Source organism: Felis catus, chromosome A1, assembly GCF_018350175.1.
Source record: "Felis catus isolate Fca126 chromosome A1, F.catus_Fca126_mat1.0, whole genome shotgun sequence".
NCBI classification, from domain to species: Eukaryota; Metazoa; Chordata; class Mammalia; order Carnivora; family Felidae; genus Felis; species Felis catus.
The window spans coordinates 64317173-64338149 of NC_058368.1; the positions used below are offsets into that span (position 1 = coordinate 64317173).

General features: G+C 37.1%; 1 protein-coding gene across 2 annotated transcripts in view; it reads left to right on the forward strand.

Moving 5' to 3' along the window:
- Positions 1–20977, forward strand: part of GPC5 (glypican 5) — a 1421162-nt gene that overhangs the window by 732023 nt on the left and 668162 nt on the right. The window contains exon 8 of one of the 2 annotated variants that reach the window (XM_045055062.1): positions 6005–7061. The exons of the other annotated variant lie outside the window; for it this stretch is intronic. Within the exon in view, the coding sequence (XP_044910997.1) occupies positions 6005–6183 (179 nt within the window). The 3' untranslated portion in view covers positions 6184–7061. Of the gene's footprint in view, positions 1–6004; positions 7062–20977 lie in introns of those variants that run through there. 2 annotated transcript variants of the gene reach the window in all.

Here is a 20977-nt window from a genome sequence, read left to right on the forward strand (position 1 = left end):
TTTATTCTGTATTGTGGAGAAGATGTTCAGCTAGCTTTTCAGAGAGAATTGTTGCATACATAGATATAATTTTGTTGTGTTGGTGGGAGGAGGTGAGTTCAGAATCTTCCATATTGAACATCTCCAATAAAAATAATTTGTATTTGCCTTTGGAAAGTTTTCCTGGCCATTAAGTTTAGCTCAGGATTTCATTGATTCATTGATTCATTCACTCAACATAGGTTTATTACATACTCATGGTGTGCCTAGATTCAGAGGCGATTCAGTGTGATTAAACAATCACATTTAAGGAGAGTATGAACATTTGATGAGCAGGACAGAGTCTGTGCACAGACCCTTTGGCAGGAACTTGCTAAGCCTTCCAGAGACTAAGAGAGCCAGTAGGGCAAGAGCCAAAGGAGCTAGGAAAGCATAATGAAGAACTAATTACAGAAGAATTAATTTTGCTTTTCATTAATAATATCTTCAAAATTTATTCCTCTCTGTATAAAATTTATTGGAAAAAAAGATGTATTCCATCTCATAAAAGTAATAATACATAATATACCATCAATAAAGTATTAAATATCTATTATTAAATAGTTTGTCTAAAATTTTTGAAATATTACCATCACTTTTACAACCACTTATGCTGATAGCTCCTGATATTTTTACAAGATTTAATTAGAGAGGTAATGTTTTATTTGAAAGGCATATACTTACTTTTACATAGCAATAAGAATGGAAATGAAGATTTCTATGCACAAAGCACTTAACATACAGATATATATGCTTAATATGTATTTTAAAATTTAATATAAATGATTTTTAAGAGGGAGAAGTAGAGGCTTGATTAGTTTTTTATTGTTCTATATTTAATCAGTCCTAAAATATAATTACAATCCTAAAAGAAAATTAGTCTCCAACTGAAAACTTTATTGAAAACTAAGTGGCCTCACTAAAGATTTTAGTCATGAAGTCTTGGAGAAATTTCACTTTTATTTATAAAACTTTTGCCTTGGCCCTTCTGTTCGTGATCCAAAGGCAACATTTCTCTAGCTGCTAAGCTATTCTGTTTTCTGCTTTCTAACATGCCAACATCAAAGCTGTAACTCTGCCCTTTCCTCTCCTCATCCACGTCAGACCCAGGGTAACTGGGAGAACTTTCAACATCAACAGCAGCTCCTCTTACTGATAAACAAAGCACAAAGACAGAGGCATGCGGTTGCCAGACATAGAAAGCAGTGGGTGAAAGCGGCATATTCCCTTTTCTATCCTCAGAGAGTAGAAAGACTGCTATCGTGCGTGGCATGATCCTAAGTTAAAATAATGTTTATTTGGGTGGGCCTGCTATACAGGAAACGTTAAGATACTGAAAACTGCCATGGAAACAATATGAACTGTACAACTAAAGGTGAGTGAGCTCAGAAGAGGGGGGAGGTGAGTGGTACTGAAGACAGGGGTAAGGAGACAGCTCTGATGCAGTCTCTGCTCACACAAAGACTTCATGAAACACCTCCACTCACAGACTCCCAATATGCTTTATCAGCATCTTTTGCACTCACAATTCTCTTTGCTGAGGTTCCAAGGATATAAAACAATAATAAAATATCCACCCCTCAAAGCCTGCCATTTTCTTATAGACTTCATACTTGTTAAGTTGAAATTTGGAAGTACCAAGAATACATTTGAAATATCATAGTATTCAGAAAAGGAAATGTCACATGCATAATATGACATATGTATGTATGCATCGTGTCCTTAGTAGGACGATATGTGGTGCGACCACTGGCTGTGACACTGCCTGTCCTCATCAGCCTGGGTAAGCCCTGCTTTTTGATATGTTATACTTGGACACCGTGCGTCATTTTTCACAACAGGTATGTTTCATTTCAGCAATATGTACTGCTTTTTCAGATTTATAGTAAATTTTATTGTCAGCATTAGTCATTTAACATCCTGTGTAAAATCATAACCTGCTGTAGTACTTTTGTATCTTTTTGATTCTGTAATTCCACTTTATTCTTAATTCCTGTGGGGCATATGTGCACCCCACCCCCAATATCTTTGGGGACATGCAGAATAAGTTGCGTTTGCTGCCTGCTTTTAATTTCATAGTAAAAGTTTTTTTCTCAGAAAAAAATATATGTATATATGTATATATAAAAGTATATAAATAATATATACTTATACACACATGTATATGTGTATATATATACACATGTGTATATATACACATATACATGTATGTAAAACATGATATATAGGACATATATATGATGACATATTGCATACTAAGGCACTATATTATAGCCGCATGGCTACATGGGCCTCCTTTTGATCTTCAATGTGACAAACAGATTCTTGCCTCAAAATCCTTGCACTTGCTAGTTTCCTCTTCCTGCGATTCTGGTGCTGGCTTTTCTGACATAAGGCTCCTTCTTATTTCTTTGGTCTATGGTCAAATATCATCTTCTCTAAGAAATCATTTCTGATTTCTCTAAAGCGGTCAACCATCCCCTCAGTATCATAGCACTCTATTATGTATTTATGTATTGTGTGTCTCTCTTTACTTACATGCTATCTCCATGATAGCCGGAAACTTACTCGTGCTGTATTCCACTATATTTCGGGCACCTAAAACTGATTCTGTTACTAGCTGTGTCTGATTAAAAATGTTTCCCATTGACAGGTTTGTTTATGGGTCATTGATATGCTCCTTATTAATTAGTAACACTTCTTTATTGATAGATAATGATTTCCCCAGAGGATTCTGAGGTCCAAATTTATAACCTACAGTTGAAAATTTTGTATGATATAATTAGCTCACATGTTATTCTTGCTTCCATCATGAGTGAAATGCAGATATGGATGGTTGAGTAAATGAGTAAATAAATTAATAAAATAATGAGTAAAGTCAGGCCTTAGGAAGATCACTGCACCTTTCAACAATGATGTCTAGAAAGAAAACCAGCACCTTTATAGCCCTTGATGCCAATGACAAAGATGACTAAGTGGCCTGATAAATTTTAATTTCTGATTCAAGCTGGCTATTGGTATTATCTTCACTAGCAAATCACTTTTAAAGAAAGGATACACATAAGTTATTTCTGAAAAATTGGAGTCACATCTCTATCTTAGAAATAGAGAAATGACCATGTACTCAAAATGAGATGGAAAACAGTGAGTCCAAACCAAGTCCTATTGCATTAATTCCATACTAAAATTGAGACATCATGGAGGTACCTGACTTACAGATGACGAGTAATTTTGGTAGGCAATACACACTTTTTATTTCATCTAGAAAAGTTTTTAACATCTAAAGGGAAGTCAACAAATACTGTCTGACTCTTTTCCATGGTAACTGTCATGTCAAAGTTACATCAAAGGAAATTAAAGAGAGCTCAATACTGCCAGATAGTTGTAAAGCTAGGAAGTAAGATTCTTTTAGAATTAGACTCTCTGTTAGAAATAAATAAATAAGTACATGACCATTACTTAGTCAAGTAGCGGGAAATATTTCGTTGTTCTTTTCACTGCAGAGGTCTGTGTATTCCAGTCTCCTAAATCAGCAGCCTCTAGCCTATGGTCCACTTACCATAAAAGTTATATGAAATATCTGAGAACTTAATTCATTAGTTCCAATATCACCTTTCCCTTAGTGTGAAAGCAGAAGTAACATTACTAAATTAATCAATAGAATTCTCAATTTCCAAATATAAATGTCCCTGGTGTCAGAAAATGGTCAATTCTCTATATTGGAAATAAAAACTTAATAGTGAAAACAAATATTTTCTTTCATAAAAATTTAAAGTTGGCTTCATATGGTTTGAAATACAATATTGTCTATTTTCAATTAGGGGACTATAATTTCCAAAGAGAACACTGATCATTATTATTTTTATAATTTGTGTTTGGATATTCTGTAAGTCAAATTAAAGGCTCAAGATTTTCAACACTACTAAGGAAATATTAGTGTTGGATCTGCCTTGGGAGTCTTCATACAGTCAAGAGATTTGCCCATTTGTACTAAAGGGACAGAATTCATCAGTTATAGAACCACTGAGGTTTTATTTTAAAATTCAGACAGAAGTGTTGATACTGACTACATCAGTTCAAACACAATTTTTTTATTTTAAAAAAGCTATGATATTCCCTTTAGACTAGTGTATATAGCTTTGTGTCTCAGGAATCCTTTAAGAAAAATAGGCATAGGTAAAAGCCTGCAATATATAGGCAGGCTTTTACCTATGACTATATATAGATATATTATATATATTATGCCTACACACACACACACACACACACACACACACATTAAAGTTCAGAGCATGCTGAGAATTACTTAGATCTCTCAGTATGTCAAACTGAAAAACTCCTGCTGATGTCTAATTCTTTGTTCAATATATTCTCATTGAGTGTATGAAGCACAGTCATTGTAATTATAATTATGGACAAACCTTATTTTGATTATATAATAATGTATCCAAGAAGGAATGAAAGGCTGCATTTTTCAATATGTTGAGAGATGAGTGTTACTTTGAATCCCTTTTATTTTATTTTATTTTTTGCATTTAACTTTTCCCAAGTTCCAAGTAATATTTTGTTCACACATTTCTTCTTAAAACATGAGATCAAAAGAAAACTAAAGAAAAAAGAAACAACTCAGTGAAAATTTTATTCATTTCTATAAACCTTAAAATATTATGTTTTTCCTTTCTGTGATTAAGCGACGCTTGCTATCACAGAAAATAATTATAAGTATATTATCCTTAATCATAAACATGTGCTAAGTGCATATTAGCTAGAGCTAATGCACTTTTGGTTGTAAATGTAAGAAATCCAATGCAAACATACTTAAGCAAAATGGAGGATTATTTGGCTCATGTAAACTGTAGAAGACTCTCAATAAGAGGAATTGGAGAATTATAACCATTGGGATTCTCTTTGTACCTCTCATTTTTTGCTGTGTGCCAGGCAAATTATCTCAGACCGTGTTTCTTCAGGGCTAAAATGATGATTTCTGACATCATCAATGCTTGTATCTTCATTGCTTTCCAAACAGAAAAAATACATGTGTGTGCGTGTGTGTGTGTGTATATATATATATATATATATATATATATATATATATATATATATATAGTCCTTTTCAGCTTCATTTTGAAAAATCCTGAGGGAAAGTTTCTAACTGGCCTATATTGGGTCACATGCCTACAACCAGACTAATCATTATGGGTTGAGGAATGTGTTCCTATGTTTGGCCCAGTCTTGCTCAGGTGGTATCTTTAAACCAAAATCTATAACTATGGAGCTGAGGATTGTGTAAGAATTTGCTGGTTCCCATTCTGACCTCATGGTTAGAGAAGAAAATAATGCCAAGATGAAGAATACCTTTTCCAGAAGAAATGAGAGGAGTACAGGGAGGGCAACACACAGCGACAGGGTTCAACATTCTCTCATTTCCATTCTTGCACCTTCCTTATCATCTAGCATGTACTGAACATCATCTGTGGACTCCGGTGAAATCTAATGCTAATGAATTGGCATACTTTGGGTTATTCATGATCTTTGTTCTTCAGAAATTTTGAGTTGCCATTATTTATGCCTTTTACTGTTAATGAGAGGAAGACATTATATAATAAAGTGTGACAGTTAATAATTTCAAAGGATGAATCAGATGGCTGAGAGTGGTATTTCATCAGTTCTAAGTCACATTTCTGAAACCTGGTTAAATCTTATAATTTATAGGAGTCTTAAGTTGCTGCTGGCCAGGTGGCATCCATGGCACATGGCACTTCAATTAAATGATCTGCTTGGTTGATACTGCATGTATTGAGTTCAATGGTCACATAAGACATCTTCAAAAAAATTCGACAATGACTCAGAATTGAAACAAAAATATATTGTCCTTGAGGAAAGTCACAAACAGCAGTGAGCCATGCATTTGGTATTTTTGAAACAAATATTCAGAAGTAGAAGCATGAACTCAATTCAGTTTCCTATTTTTTTTTTTTTTTTACAGCAAAAACCAAATACCTTAGAGGACCTAAGAAAGGAACATTCCCACAAGTAAATGAAGCTATGCTTTGCTTTATTACTGATTCAGGTGCAATGCAACTGAAGTTAGTAGAGATTGCTAGATGCCTTGAAATAAATGAAAGAAATTTAAGAACAAGAGTCTTGAATGACAAAATTATGTAGAATTGTCATTGTGGTATATCATAATAGATTTTACTTAGCGAGAATTTTCCTTTCTTTATAATATAGGAAATAGTATATCTTATAATTGATGATTCTTTGATCTCAATAAAATACTATAATAAAAGAAATTGATTTTACTTCATGGAAGTCATTTTGGCAACATTATGGAGTAGGAGGATTATTATATTAGTAATCAGATTTCTGAAATAATGGACAAATTCACAGTCCTGATGGGAGATATTCCTATAACTTGTTCAATGACACACATACACACAAAACAGATAAAAGGCAGTAAGGATGTAGAAGACATTAACAACATAATTTACAGATCTGCTCTGATTAATATAGTGAACACTGTATTCAATAATAGAACATTGAAAAAAAATAATAGAACATTGAGCTCAACAATACCAGAAACCATGTTCTTTTCACATAGGATGTTTACCAAATTGATAATATGCTGGGCCATAAAAAAATTCACTCACAGTATATTCCCACAATACTGGCAACCATCCAAAAATCTGGGAAGAATTTTCAGGCCAAATTATGAGTAGGAAGATAATATCACATCTCATTGGAACAGTAGAACAGTCATTAAAACCATTTGGGTGAAGTTCGAGTGTTTTCCCTGCTCCATAATATTAGGTGAAAGACTTAAACACAATGAACTTCAATCTTCTGTGTAAAATGGTTGTAATCAATTGTTGTCTATTGACTGTGTGAGAAAATAAGGAATTGGAACTAACATCTGATGAGCACCTAATAACTACTGGTAATAAGCTTGATCCTGAATCCCTGAGTGTTTAATAACAGTTAATACTCCTAACAACCTTTTGAAACAGTAGGTATATAAATAAAGTGTGCTTGAGAATTCTGCATTAACTGTAAAAATTAATGTCTCATTATTTATTATCTCATGTGAACAAAAATATGTGTGCATTTTTATCTGCCATATGTTAGATTTTTAACATGTTATCAACATCACAGTAATGAGAATATATGTATTTTTTTATTTATGTACCATAAAGATTCAAAGTTTCAGTATGCATCTTGGTAATTATTAAGCTTTATTTCTTACAGGGAGGATTTCCTACTGATTTTGATTTCCTACTGAATAAGTCAAATATTTAGGGTTCCTCAATAGGCATTTTAAACATTGTTTTAGGAAATGTTTGCCAATTCTTCACTGATATTTGGGGCTCAGTTCCCTTCTTTTCCTTCTTAGCATTGCTAAAAAGGGTTGGTTCTTCCTTACAACTAAAATCTGATGGAAAAAGTTATCACTAGACTTCCTTTTCTCCACAGCTATCTGTTATTTTCAGGCAAATTAATGAACTTCCCCAATTTCTAATAATAGCCATAATAATCACTGACAACCTTTTTCATAATCTTTTAAAAATATATTGACCATGACATAAAAAGTTAATGTGGTATTTATAAAAAGTAAGATCTGTTAGAATAATATATAAGATAGAAAAGAGAATGTTCTCATTACATAGTAGGTCCTTAGTCTCAAAAATAAGGCAAATAGATGGGAGCAGCATATGTGTCACCTTAAAACAAGCCTGAATTGTTCCTCCTGATATAGCAACTGTGGTGTTTCTAAAGGTAGATGTTGCGTTAGCATGGCTTGGAGGAGAGGCCAATGAAGTAAAGAAATCAGACCTCACATAAATCAAAACTTTCTATTAGATTTTGACACATTTTATCTTGTATTATAGACTCTTGGTTTTTGTTTTATTTTGTTTTTTTTTAAAAAAATGTTTCTTTATTTTGAGAGAGAGAGAGAAAAAGAAAGTGTGCACGTGAGCGGGGGTAGGCCCAGAGAGAGAGGAAGAGAGAGAACCCCAAGCAGACTTCTCACTATCCGTACAGAGCCCAACACAGTGCTCATTCTCACAAAGCATGAGATCATGACCTCAGTCAAAATCAAGAGACAGGAACTTAACTGACTGAGCCACCAGGTGCCCTGACTTTTGTATTTTAAAGGTATTCCAGGGACACCTGGGTGGCTCAGTTGGTTAAGTGTCCATCTCTTGATTTCAACTCAGGTCATGATCTTACGGTTCATTGGTTCATGCCCCAGTCAATACCACGGAGCCTGCTTGGGATTCTCTCTTCTCTCTGACTCTCTGCCTCTCTCTCTCTCTCTCTCTCTCTCTCTCTCTGTCTGTCTCAAAATAAATAAACATTAAAAAAATAAATTCACTCCAAGACATTAGCTCCACTGTCTCCCCAGTAACTGAGTTTTAAATGACCACTCCTTAAATTTAGAGCTATTTTATTTTCTATTGATTATCCCAGAGCAGTGTTTAGGGCCTTGGAGAAGCAGGCCCTCAGATATGGACTACATAGATGAATGAAATAAACGATAGTGGAAAGCCGCTGACTCAGTATATGCAAAGTAGGAGGGCACTGGAAGGAAAAGAAATCCACTGAACACTGATAATTGAATCTTAGTCATGAGAACTCCTTGTTACATTAAAGTAACAACAAGTAACTCCTTGTTACATTAAAAGGGTTATTTAGCTGCCAGTTTTCCTATCAAGAATCCACCCATTCTGCTTCTTCTTCCTGCCATCTTCCCTATTGTATCCCATGAAGGTCTGGGGAAGTTGATCCTGCCCTCAGCAATAGGAATGGCCTCTGAAATCCAAGCCAGCCTTGGTCCTCCCATCCCTCTTACCACTGATTGATTCAGGGATCCAGGCCTCAGCTAGGTGGCTTCTGGCCTTTCCTCAAAGATGCATAGCAGTTCAGGCAAAGGTTCTCCAAGTATGGTTCGGCAGCATTAGCATCCCCCGGGGACTTGTCAGAAATGCAAATTATTAGGCTCCAACTGAGACCTACTGGATCATAAACTAGAGGAGGGGACCCCAGCAATCTATGTTTTAACAAACTCTCCAGGTGAGTCTGATACATGCTCAAGTTTGGGAACAAATGAGATGAGCTCATGAATTTCAATCTGATCCAGGGAAACAGCTTTTACCCCATGGATACAAGAGAGGTTTTCTCTACCTCCCTTTGATTTAAATAGGAAACTAAATTCCCCCAGCTGTTGCTGGCAGACTTTTGACAGCATGAGAAAATTCAGTTTGTTGACAAAAAAGTGAAGAGGAAGCAGAATAAAACACTTAAAGACAGCGCTTCAACTTGGCTAGTGCAGGACTTCCAGTCTGGTAAGCACACCACATTTCCTTAGTATTTAAACCACTTTAACTCAGGGTTTCTGTTACTGCAACAGAGAACATCCTAATAGATACAAAAGATCCAGAACATGTACAATATCAATTTATTAGTTTTTTTCAACAGATGAATATAGACAACTACTATGTGCTAACCACACATCTAGGCACTGGAGATATAAAAGCAAACGGTGAGCCCAACGCAGTGCTCATTCTCACAAACCCTGAGATCATATCTCACGTATATATGACAACCTTTCCATCCTCTTGGATGGAAACACAAATCAGTTTAAAAAAAAAAAAGCCAAAACACAAATCCTGGAGTACCTGGGTGGCTCAGTTAAGGGTCAGACTTGATTTCGGCTCAGGTCCCATCTCACGGTTCATGGGATCAAGCCCTGTGTCATGCTCTGTGCTGACTGTGCAAAGTCTACTTGGGATTCTCTGTCTCCCTCTCTCTCAGCACCTCCTATAAACAAACAAACAAACAAACAAACAAACTTTTTTTAAAAAAGACAAATCTCACGGAACTTATGTTGTAGGTGGGGGAAAGAGTCAAGAAATCGGAAACAAAGTTTGGCATGTTTAGCAGGTGGCAGGTGCTACAGGCTGCTCAATCCAGAAGTGGGAACAATTGTGCAGTAGGTACCCTTGGCCTTACCTGTAGCTATGCCAGCCAAAGCACACAGGGATGAAGCAACTTGCCCAGGATTGCAGAGGTGATAAATGGTAGGACCATGATCTTGACTGAGGGCTGCTAGCCCTCAAGTCTGAGCATTTTCCATCATGCTATATTATTCCCTGCAGACATACGTTAAATGTTCAAAAAACAATCTCTTATTACTAGTAAAAATGAGCTAATATAGCAAGATCCATGAGTAGTTTTATTGAGTTTCTGTGGGACCCTTTCATTCCTTAAAACAGTTCTTTTAAGTGCACAATATCTTAAAGATGGAGAATTTTACATCTTGCGACTGAAATGCCTGCCACATAGATCTACTGTTTCTGGGGGGGGGGGGGTCAAACCCAATGCAGTGATGAAATTTCCTTTGCTTATACTAGAGCTTATATTCAGTTTGTTTGGACCAGTTGTTAAAACATTGGAATACTTCAGATCAATAAGTCGCTGCTGTCTTAAGTTCCATTGATGTCCTCAGGGTGTGCCAACAGCTCTACTACCTCCCTTAGGACCTTATTCTTGGCCCGGACTTAAAGACTGCATGGCTTAGCAGGGGACTTCAGTACTCTATTTCCAGGACCCATCCTAATTGGGTATTACCTTCACAGGCCTAGTTGTTAAACATTTCGTATATCAGCCCTGTACTATATCACTCCTGGGCTCCACCACCCAAATCACTTGGCAATGTATCCAACAAATCAGTGATGGATGGGAGGGTAGTGAAAGAGGTTTCTTTCAGCTATAGTCAAGCCACCACCAAGGGGAATAATCTTGACAAGAATCCAATTGATACAAACCACAATCCTGCTCTCCTCTGCACCAGCCCAAAGGAGAGGGAGAGATTTCTCTCTGAACTCAGAGCTCAGGTTTCTCAGACAAATGATCACATAGTTATGTTGATGATTGCCTTGAATAATAAATGTGTCCCTTAGTTAACAGATGTTCACAGCAGTTGCTAAATATAAATTGTACTTTTCCAATGTGTTTTCCTTTGTATCAAACATATATATGACAACCTTCCCATCCTCCTGGAGCACACAAATCAGTTTTTTAATGGAAAACTTGGGAAGACAGATTTTATTTCATATAATAATTTTCAGTGAATAGAAGGACAGCCCCAGCAATAGGGGGAAAGAAAGAATGCTTCGGAACAGAAGATTTTTATGTTTGCTATCTATGGAACACTTACCTCTGAGAATCTGTCAGGAAATGGGGTCTTATCTTCTCGATAATGATTGTTATCATTATCTGGTGAATAATTCCTTTTGAGGCATTAAAACTTCTGTTGTTGCCCCTGAAATAACTCTATAATCTGGCAGAGCCATTATGTAAACTAACATTTAAAGAGCAGGTGGTGTTATAACTCCTTCCATCAAAAAGTTAATCTGTGGCATTCTAAAATCACAACAGAAATGTTCATCGGTTCTTCCAATACTGATAAGAAAGAGCTCCTTTACAGTCTTCAGAGTAAAGAAACCAAACTCCCAAACAGCTCAGGTTAGGTGAATTCAGGCTGATAGTCTTCTTCTACAGTCCTGCTTCCATTAGATAAATCTAAATGTATCTCAGAAGTTAAAACCAGAAGATTCAGGTGTTTTACAAAGGAAACTGCTGTGAAGACTGTCATGGAGACAGCTTTCTATCCCTCCATTGTGGTGGGAACTTTCCACGACAGATATAAGAAATGTTGCTTCCATCATACAGAACATTTTATTGATATGTCTACTTGTAATCTGTTTATTCTCTTTATAAAAGCCTCCAATGGGTTCTGTATTGCTACAATCACAAATTAAAAAAAAAAATTTACACATGATTAGAGTGTAACTACTCATTGGTTGCAGTAGTTCCGAGAGATACTGAAACTTCTCAGCTGCTTTCTATCATGTGGAAATCAAGGGCTGTTCAAGCATTAATTCTTTTTATACTGCCTTGTTTTCTGTTTTTAGGGCTTATTCAACGTATCTCATTTATTCATTTTTGGTGGTTTGTTGCAAATTACTTCAAAGTCAAAAATGTACATGGGACTCATCCGTATTTTGCATAGCACTATAGAAAACCAGTAACACTTTTGTTTTTAAACATCATTTGCTCATCTTATAAACACCACTGAAGTATCCATTTAAGAGGCTTATTCTGTTAAAAGCCAATTTCATCCTTCTGAGCACTAGACTCTCAGCCCCTAGAACTTGCCTTGATTAAGGTTGGTGGTGGGCTATTAAGTCTCTTAAGCCTTCAGCTGCTTCAGTCCTCGATGTTGTGTATCGTTCTGATAATAATGCCACTTAGAATTCAGGCAACACAGTGGTTTTGCTGGAGGCTGAGCCTGGAAGGCTCTCATTCCTCTGCCGTGTTTCTTTTCTAACCACGCTTGTGTAAGCAGAATAATGGCTATCCACAGATGTCTTACATCTTAATCACTGGAACCCATGAACATTCTAGGACACAGCAAAGAGGCTTTAAGGTTGCTGGTGGAATTAATGTTATTAATTAGCTGACCTGGAGATGGGGACCATAGCCTGGACTGTCCAGGTGGGCCCAATGGAATCACAAGGGTCTTTATAAAATGAGAGAGAGTGGAAGAGAGACATGACAGGAGTTAGTGTTGTGGTAAGGGCTGGGTCTGCTGTTACTGGCTTTCAAGATGGAGGAACCAAAGAATGCTAGGAACCTCTAGAAGCTGGAAAAGGCAAAAAAATGGATTCTCTTCTAGAGCTTCCAGAAGGAACAGAGTCCTGTCTCCATTTTGATCTCCCTAGACCACAAGTGAGACCATTTCAGACTTCTGACCTCTAGAACTAGACGGTAAGAAATACGTATTGTTTCATGTTGTTTTTTAAACCGTAGAAGGGGGTTTGCTCAACTAATATTGTCTTAGCAGAAATGATTATATTCATGTGAAAAATAATTTGGGGAGTCTACAAAGTTAACATATTAAAAAGGAAAACAACTTCTTGTGAAGGAGCGTTGTGATTTAAGCGTGTCAAAGCGGTCTTTTCCTATCAAGGGTTAGAACTTTTTTCCCATCTTTTTACAGCTTGAACAAGTTTATTTCCATTAAAAGTCCTACAACGTTTTTTTTAATTAATTTGAGAGAATGTAATTGCTAGAACGACTCAATGGAATAATTAAGGCAATTTTAATACATCAACATTTGCTATTTGGCAAAGGAATCAGGGAGAAAGGAAAATAATTCATGTGGTTTCTCTGTCATGAATTTGGGGTTTTTTTGCTATCTGAAATTCGAGAAAGGATTGTGAACTGGTGACTCTGTAGAAGTTCTGTGTCTGTTAGTGGAGTGGCATTCTTGTGCTCACCAAACACAAAGGTCGTGGTTGTTTCTGGAAGAAGCACCTAGAGGCATTGAGCTCTTTGAGCTATTTGGAAGCCTCTGCCCTTTGCTGTTTCCTGGCCCTTCTGGGGCCCTAGAGCATTGCCCAGGAATCATTACGGTGTCCTAGTTTGCGTTAAGTTGTGTAAGGGAAGGAGGGCTGCACTACCCATGAGGTCTCATGCATGATAGTGGTATGTTTCTTCTCTCATGGTGGACCCTGAGGGTAGTAATGGACTCAGTTTAAGGGAACTTCGGTTACCCCTCCTCAGTCCAGGCTTTGGTGTGAGGACTTCCAGGACCCGGTGTGGGCAGAGTGCCTGGGTCTGGAGTGCCAGCACTTTGAGCCTCAGGGAGGAACAGCATTCAAGCCATCTAATCCTAGGCTCAAACCTCCTGAGGTTGTGGCTTCGAGTAATCTCCGAGGGGAACATCATTATTGAGAGGCAGCCCAGATCAATGTCCTGTGGCCTAGTTTCTTACAATTACTATCTCCTCTAACCGTTTGAAATTGGTTTCTCTCCTTCCCAGAGTCTAGCATTTCTAACGTGTTAAATTGCCAAGCAAGTATTAATTCGGTAATGATAGTGAAAAGAATACTAATGATAGCTAATACATAGCAGCTATTTTACGCCAGGCCTTGGGTACAGTTATTATTACTCTCTCACAAGCAAGGAAGCTGTAGCTCAGGTTGTCTGTCTCGCCCACAGTCCCACAGCTTGTGTGTGGAGGTGAGGGGGGTTGATACAGTCACACAGTCTGGGGCTTTCACCACAACACACAGTACCTTTCCTAAAGTGACAATGGTTTATTGCCTCAGGTAATTGAGATCACCTTAACAGTCTCCTCAGCCTAACTAAATTTCAGATCGATCTCTTCCTGCCTATACTTCCCTGACCCTTTTTTCTTAGAGCTTTTATTTGAAAAAACTTGCTATTGTAAATTTCCTCTGCCCCTGCGCGATGGAAAAGTTCTCCAGCCCCTTGACAGTTTGACAACACAGGACTGGCTTTTTCAAGGACTAGGAACCATACCTTTGAAAGGTAATGATCAAGAAAGAGAAGACCCCTGTCACCCAGTTTCTGTGGGAGAGGAGGACCCAGATTTAAGGTAAGTGCCAATTAGCAAACACCCGTGGTCTGTGCACATTGATTACCCTCACTCTTTGTGACTCCATCGCCGGTTCTCCTTCTCGTTCACCTCAGTGCTTGAAAACTCCATGGCCTCGTGTTACAGTGGAGTTGAGTTCAATATCTGTTCCCTTTTGTAAGTCTCGATCCTTACTGTGATAGTCCTGAATGATGTCTTCCTTGCCTGTTTAACTCTGTCAGGTGCAATTTTCCTTTGATCCAGGTTATTCTAATTTTTCCCTCTGTCAGGCATGATAAGTGTTCAAATTTCACCTCCTGGGTTGTGCCATTTAGAGTCAAAAGAAAGCGTGCTTCTAGTGGTTTGATTGCAACTTTGATGAATCATTTCCCTTGAGGTTGGTTATGGACTAGCTTGCATATGGCATCCTTCATTCAGCATGCCAGAAAACTCCATTATCCTTCTCCTAATCACATAGGTGAAATATAGTATTACAAGACATAAAACACAGTGTTTTATCCCTCAACAATTGCATGACATTGGTGATATTATTACCCTGTTCTTAGCAAACAAACTCCAGTGTCTGGAGCTTAAGAATCCTAAGTTGGAGGGGCACCTGGGTGGCTCAGTTGGTTAAGCTTCCTACTCTTGATTTTTGTCTCAGGTCATGCTCTCAGGGGTGTAGAATCAATCCCTGTGTCTGGCTTTGCACTGACAGTGGGGGGAGTGCTTGGGATTCTCTCTGCCTCTCCCCACCTCCACCACTTTGTGTGCACTCTCTTTCAAAATAAACATTAAAATAAAAAAGCCCCAAGTTGAAGGCTATGCAGAAGTGAAACTAGTACTGGATTTGTCTAGAAGAAAATTGCAGAGGACCTCAGATGCAACCCATTCTTCAGATTGGGGTGTCTTTTGCTAATTTGTTTCTCCACTTCCTTCTGGGTTTGGATCAGACCGTGAATATGGTCAAGTGATGATAGTTTACATTGCGTTTCCAGAAGTCTCAATACATTAAACTTTAGGTTTTGTCCTTTCACTCGCTGATGAGATCTTTAAGGTGGAGATCCACAAACGTGCTCCAGAGAACTTCCACTTCATGGTCCAGTCACTTCATCGCCCTTGCTTCCTCCCCAGCGTCAGTGCTGATATCCTTTTATCCTCTTCTCTGTTGGCCAGTCCATAAAACTCTGGTTAACTACACTAAAAAATAATTTGGTGCTATAAAACTCAAGTTTCTTTAATGAAAGCTGGCAAAAATTTTCAATCCAGCTTTTCTGAAATTGTAGATCAAGCCCCATTGTGTGTGATGCACAGATAACAGCTGAAACCACTTCATCTACAAGTTAATGGATAAAATTAGCATGTTAAAGAGTTGGAGGGCTTAATTAGAAAGGCAATCCTTAGGCAAAAAGCCTCTCAGGAACACTAAAGCAGTTTGTTGATTTTTGTCTGTAAAAGGTTTGGGGGCAGAAACTGGAAATAGGTTTGCAAAGTGAAAACCAGTTTCTAAATCCACAGTGAAATTATATCCTCCTCAGGCTTTAAAGGATGTATGTTTATAATAAATGTATGGTCTTTGACCTTATGTGACCATTTGTTCATCTTAATGGTTCTGTTAGAAGTGGCCCGTTGATTTCTGTGCACTTTCCTCATGTTTTCTCATGTTAAGTTGAGGATGGGTTTTGGGCCTCTAAAGGAACCATCCAGAAGAAACCGGTTACTCCATTTTTGCCAGCAGCTCCTGCCCCTCTCCCAGCCATGATACTCAATACACCAAAGGCAAGGATTCTCTGTCTTCTGAGAGATTTTGTTTCTTAGTACCTTCACCTCCAATTTTTTTAAACATGCTTAAAAATACCACTGTTTCTGGATATTTCAATTAAATATGCATTTCTTCTGTTGCCTTCCTACTATAAGGATTTAGGTCTGTCACCTGATGACCTTTTGCATATAACTTCCCTCCATATCACAACCCTATCGTTACAGAACACTTTTAGTGAAATTGATATTGATACTTCTATAACAATATAAATATTCTGCTCAGTGTAGGTAGACTTCTGTGTAAATACTGGCTTTTTTGTTTTCCTCTTTCATACAACAAATATGTACCAAGTACCTCACCTTCTTGTGTAGTCTTTCCTCTGGGTACTGGAGATTTAACAGTTGAGATGGGGGTGTCTCTACCCTGAGGAGCTAATATGTTAGAGGAGGCAGCCCAGCAATGTGCTTAAGAACAGGAAATCTGAAAGCTGTTCACCTAGGCTACAATATTATTTTTTGATAGGAAGCAACACTGTGACCCTAGCGTGTTACCCAGCCTCTGTGACTTTGTTTCCTTGCCTAAGTTGAGAATAAAATCTGATGGAGTTGTGATAATATTAAATATACGACTTTGGACAGGCAAAAACTATATATAAACTTTTTAGGAAAGATGTGGATGCTGTGATGGCAAGAATCAAACCATTATAGAGCTAAGAAATAAATTTGGAAAAGAGATTTTAAATAGGCTGAAAAAATACATTTTTTCCTATACCGCTGATACATTCAAGCTTACATATCTATTAATATGTTCAATTTGAGGGTGGTTTATTCCATTCCATGTTTTTCATTTCTAATTCCTTTTTAAAAAATATTTTATTCCATATGGATTTCTGTTTTTAACGTTAGTGATGTGCTTCCATGTCTGCTAACACACTGAGTCCTGTGTAACAATGGGACACTACAAACCTGATGTGAATCTGTCGACTTGGGTAGGGTTTAATTGCTGATCATCTGACACTTGTTAGAAAATCTTTAATGTCACTTTTGTAGGCCTTTCTAGGGCCTTGTCAGAACTTCATTGGAGAGAAATACTTCCATTGCCTCTGGTTGGCAAAGGGTGTGCCTCACTTTGGATCCTTTCTCATTCTACCTATCTGTGCAGGAAAGGTCCAGTCTTTGCTCAAGTGGAAAGATGGCCACTTGGCTAACAGCTTGAGGGAGGGAACGGAGTGGTCTCACCACAGAACAAACTCTCACTGAATTTGCCCACTTTCTTCAGATCTAATTTGACTTCTCAAAAAGATCCCTAGTGAAGCCAATTTTTGAACACTTTTGAGATTCTGCAGTGTAAATAAACTGGCTTCTCTTTGTAGACTTTATTTTTCTTCAATTTGTAGATGTGGTAACTGAGGTTCAGAAACATGAAGTATCTGAACTGTTGTTCCATGACCCATAAATGATAACACTGGTACTGTTTTTAGGACTATTTCAGCATAAAAGCTGCACCATAACCATTCACTATTGTGTTTGATGGTCTACTGGAGTGGGGCTGGCAGGCTAACGTAATAGAATGCTAGCTAACAACATCTAGTAGTACTTCTTATAGGTTAGAGAGTATGTTACATTCTTCATATGTTAATTCATTCTCAAAGCAAGCATGTGGTATTAATATTAGTATTAACATAAACTGACTGTGAAAAACAAAGCAGCAAGAGCAGAGGTAACATATTTAACAAGTATCACTGGTTGTTGGTTGTATATGATGAAACAGGGAATTTAGCTCTGGTAATCTTAGAGAACTTGCTAGCTAAGAAACTAGTACTCTATTAGCTTAATCATAGCTGAGAAACAGCTTACTTTATGACTATCCCAGGGTAGAATGCTAATTAATTTCTCAGAGCTATTCTATTTTGGCTGATTACAACCTGAGCTATTTCTGAGAATATACTGTATTTCCATGTACCTTATTTTGTCCTATTATGTACAATATAAGGAATCCATGCTAAGATACATGGACGTAAAGGACATCATAGATACATGATGTCAAAGATCAATAAAGCGAGAAGATTGTCTTGTCAGAAATCATAGTATTAAGTTCACAGGCTTTGGCTCAAATAGATGCTCTAGAGTAGACTTGTGGAATTACCGAAATGGAGGGCAGGGATTTATTGGACCTCATCTCGTGTCTGTTCAATATCCTCTTTGACTGTGGTCCCAATCTACTTTCTGCTCTCCTGTGATTCCCACATCCTTACCACTGAAATGTACATTTGGCGATGATCTCGGGGCCAGTGGAATGCCGTAGTTAGACATGCACATGGTAGCCGCAATCAAACCTCTTCTGGTCATTATTACAGCACAGTATGTGTACTTTGTTGCCATTGTTGCTATTACTGTCCATGTTCTCTGTATTACTAATCCTTTCCATTAAGTATGGGGAGACTTTCCTTCCATTGTAAACCTTCTCAGCTACAACCTAGCTCCCTCTCCATCTCTGGATACCACTCAGGAACACTGGCACTCGTGCTAATAAGATCTAGCTCCTTAAGTTCACTGGAAAATATTACACCTTTAAATTACAATCCTGTACAATATAATAGACTCTTTATTTTTTTATTAGCATTCTCCAGTTATAATAGAGCTTAAATAGTAGTTAAGCAGAAGCATTCTATGAATTGCTTGGTATTTGAGTGTTGCCAGTAAGTGTGTGTGATTCTTGACATTTAGCTGGTGGGAACTTTCTTATCTCGTTTTGTTTTCCCCAAGCTAATCTGTGCAGTGAAGCAGCACTTTCTTTGTGTTGTGGTAAAGTGGTTATCTTCCTGTGGTATCTCCGATCAATTTTGTAATCTCCAGGCACCACGTGCCACTGTGTAAGAGTAAGAAAAGGCCTGAGAACACCAGAGGACTGAACTATTGTCCTCTGTGATCTCCCCTGGTTAGTAAGAAAGGAAGGGAGGGGAAAACAGCACCACATGACTGGTTATAAAGTATGCCTGCAAATCCTTCTCATAGTTGAGCGATTGTACTATTTGATGCATTTGAAATTGTTTAAATACAGAGATGCACATGAACTGAGACTTGGTAGAAATAGAGAAGTAGTTTAATTACAGTAAATGAAGAGAAGAAAACACTGAAGCAGAAACAACAGATGGTCAAAGAAGAAAATGCTAATTCAAAACTGTAAGAAACATTAAGAGGAAACTAAGAAATGAAGCTGGTTTTCCCAGACACAAAACCGTTTCTTCCACTGTTGTTGTTGTTGTTGTTGTTTTGTGTTTTTTTGACATCCTTAAGATTTGTCAGGAATGTTTTTTTGGCCCTTCCTTATTTTTAATGTCCACCCATATTATCTTATATGGTCTAATTTAATTTAGAGGGTATTTCCCATCCTAAGAATATTTCATAGTAGGAACTTATGAGTTTCAAAGATTAGAAGTATTGAACTATACTATACTATAATGGAACTATTATAGCTAAGAGTATAAAATTATTTTTCAAATACTATACACTTAGTATATTTATTGCAAAATTAACATGTGGTCATTTAATACGAACAAACAATAACTTTAGGCCAACTATCCGTATGCACCAGGTGGTCTATAGAACCTGTTTTTCTATTTTATGCAAAATTGTTTTAGGCTTATTGAAAAATAATTTGAGCTAGTGTTACAAACTTTTTATGATGACCATAAATCCTCAAGAGGACTCTCTTACTCCATGTTCTCTCCTTGTTTGTATAAATTACTCTTACAGGAAAAGTGGCAATTAGAACCTGTCACTGAAGCTAAAAGGAAAAAAAAAAAAAAACAATTTCATGTTCAGATGAAGATTAATAGCACAAAAAAGATTTCACACCTGACCTCAAGGCCATTTTGTTCTATGAAAGTTGGACCCAATAAACTTGAAAGACTTCTTTCTCTTGTATTTGACACATGGAAATAATCATCATGTTCGTTACACCCTAGTAATTTTAGCCAAACTTATTCCCACCCTAGTCTGGAGATAAAATAAATCTTATTTAACATCAGGGGTCAGCTTTTCCTTCGTGATTGTACTTTTTTATTAGCGACAGCAGAACGTTATCCTTAAGAGTATCAAGGGTCTTCTATCAGAACAATTTATAATTAGCTGGTTTTTATATACTAAAGTTTCCTTTATTTGCCATTTATCTGTAAAAATGACACACTGTTTCTGTAGGTAGACCTCTTATTCAGCACACTGGTAGAAAGTATAAATTGTGCGTTGTTAATATGGGACATAAAAAATTCATATTTTTTTCCATAACCTTTGTACACTTTGTATAACTATGGCTCTGGATGGATGATAACAGTTGGGTTGAAAGAGTTTGGAAAACTAGCTTTCTTCCATTTAACGGAGGCTAGCTCTGTGGGCAGTATACTTGTAATTCATGACAGATCAAAATTTAAAAGAGAAAGTTGACACGGTTTTTTAATTTCTTTTGGTCAATGAAATGTTTGAAGGCATTCAAGTCTCAGCCTGGTGTTATTGCTGTGAAAAAAAACTAGTACACACATCCAATTTTTTTTTTTTTTATCAAACACTGTTTTCATAACATGAAAATGTTGTTCATATTTTAACCTGAACATGAGGGATAAAATAGGTTATGATTGCTTGCAATTATTTAAAGATAATCTAAACTCAAAAAGAACTTTGCGCATGATTAGAGGAAAAATGAATGAGTGAAAACTTGAGGTAATGTTAGTCATGTCACCAGAACATTTCTGTCAG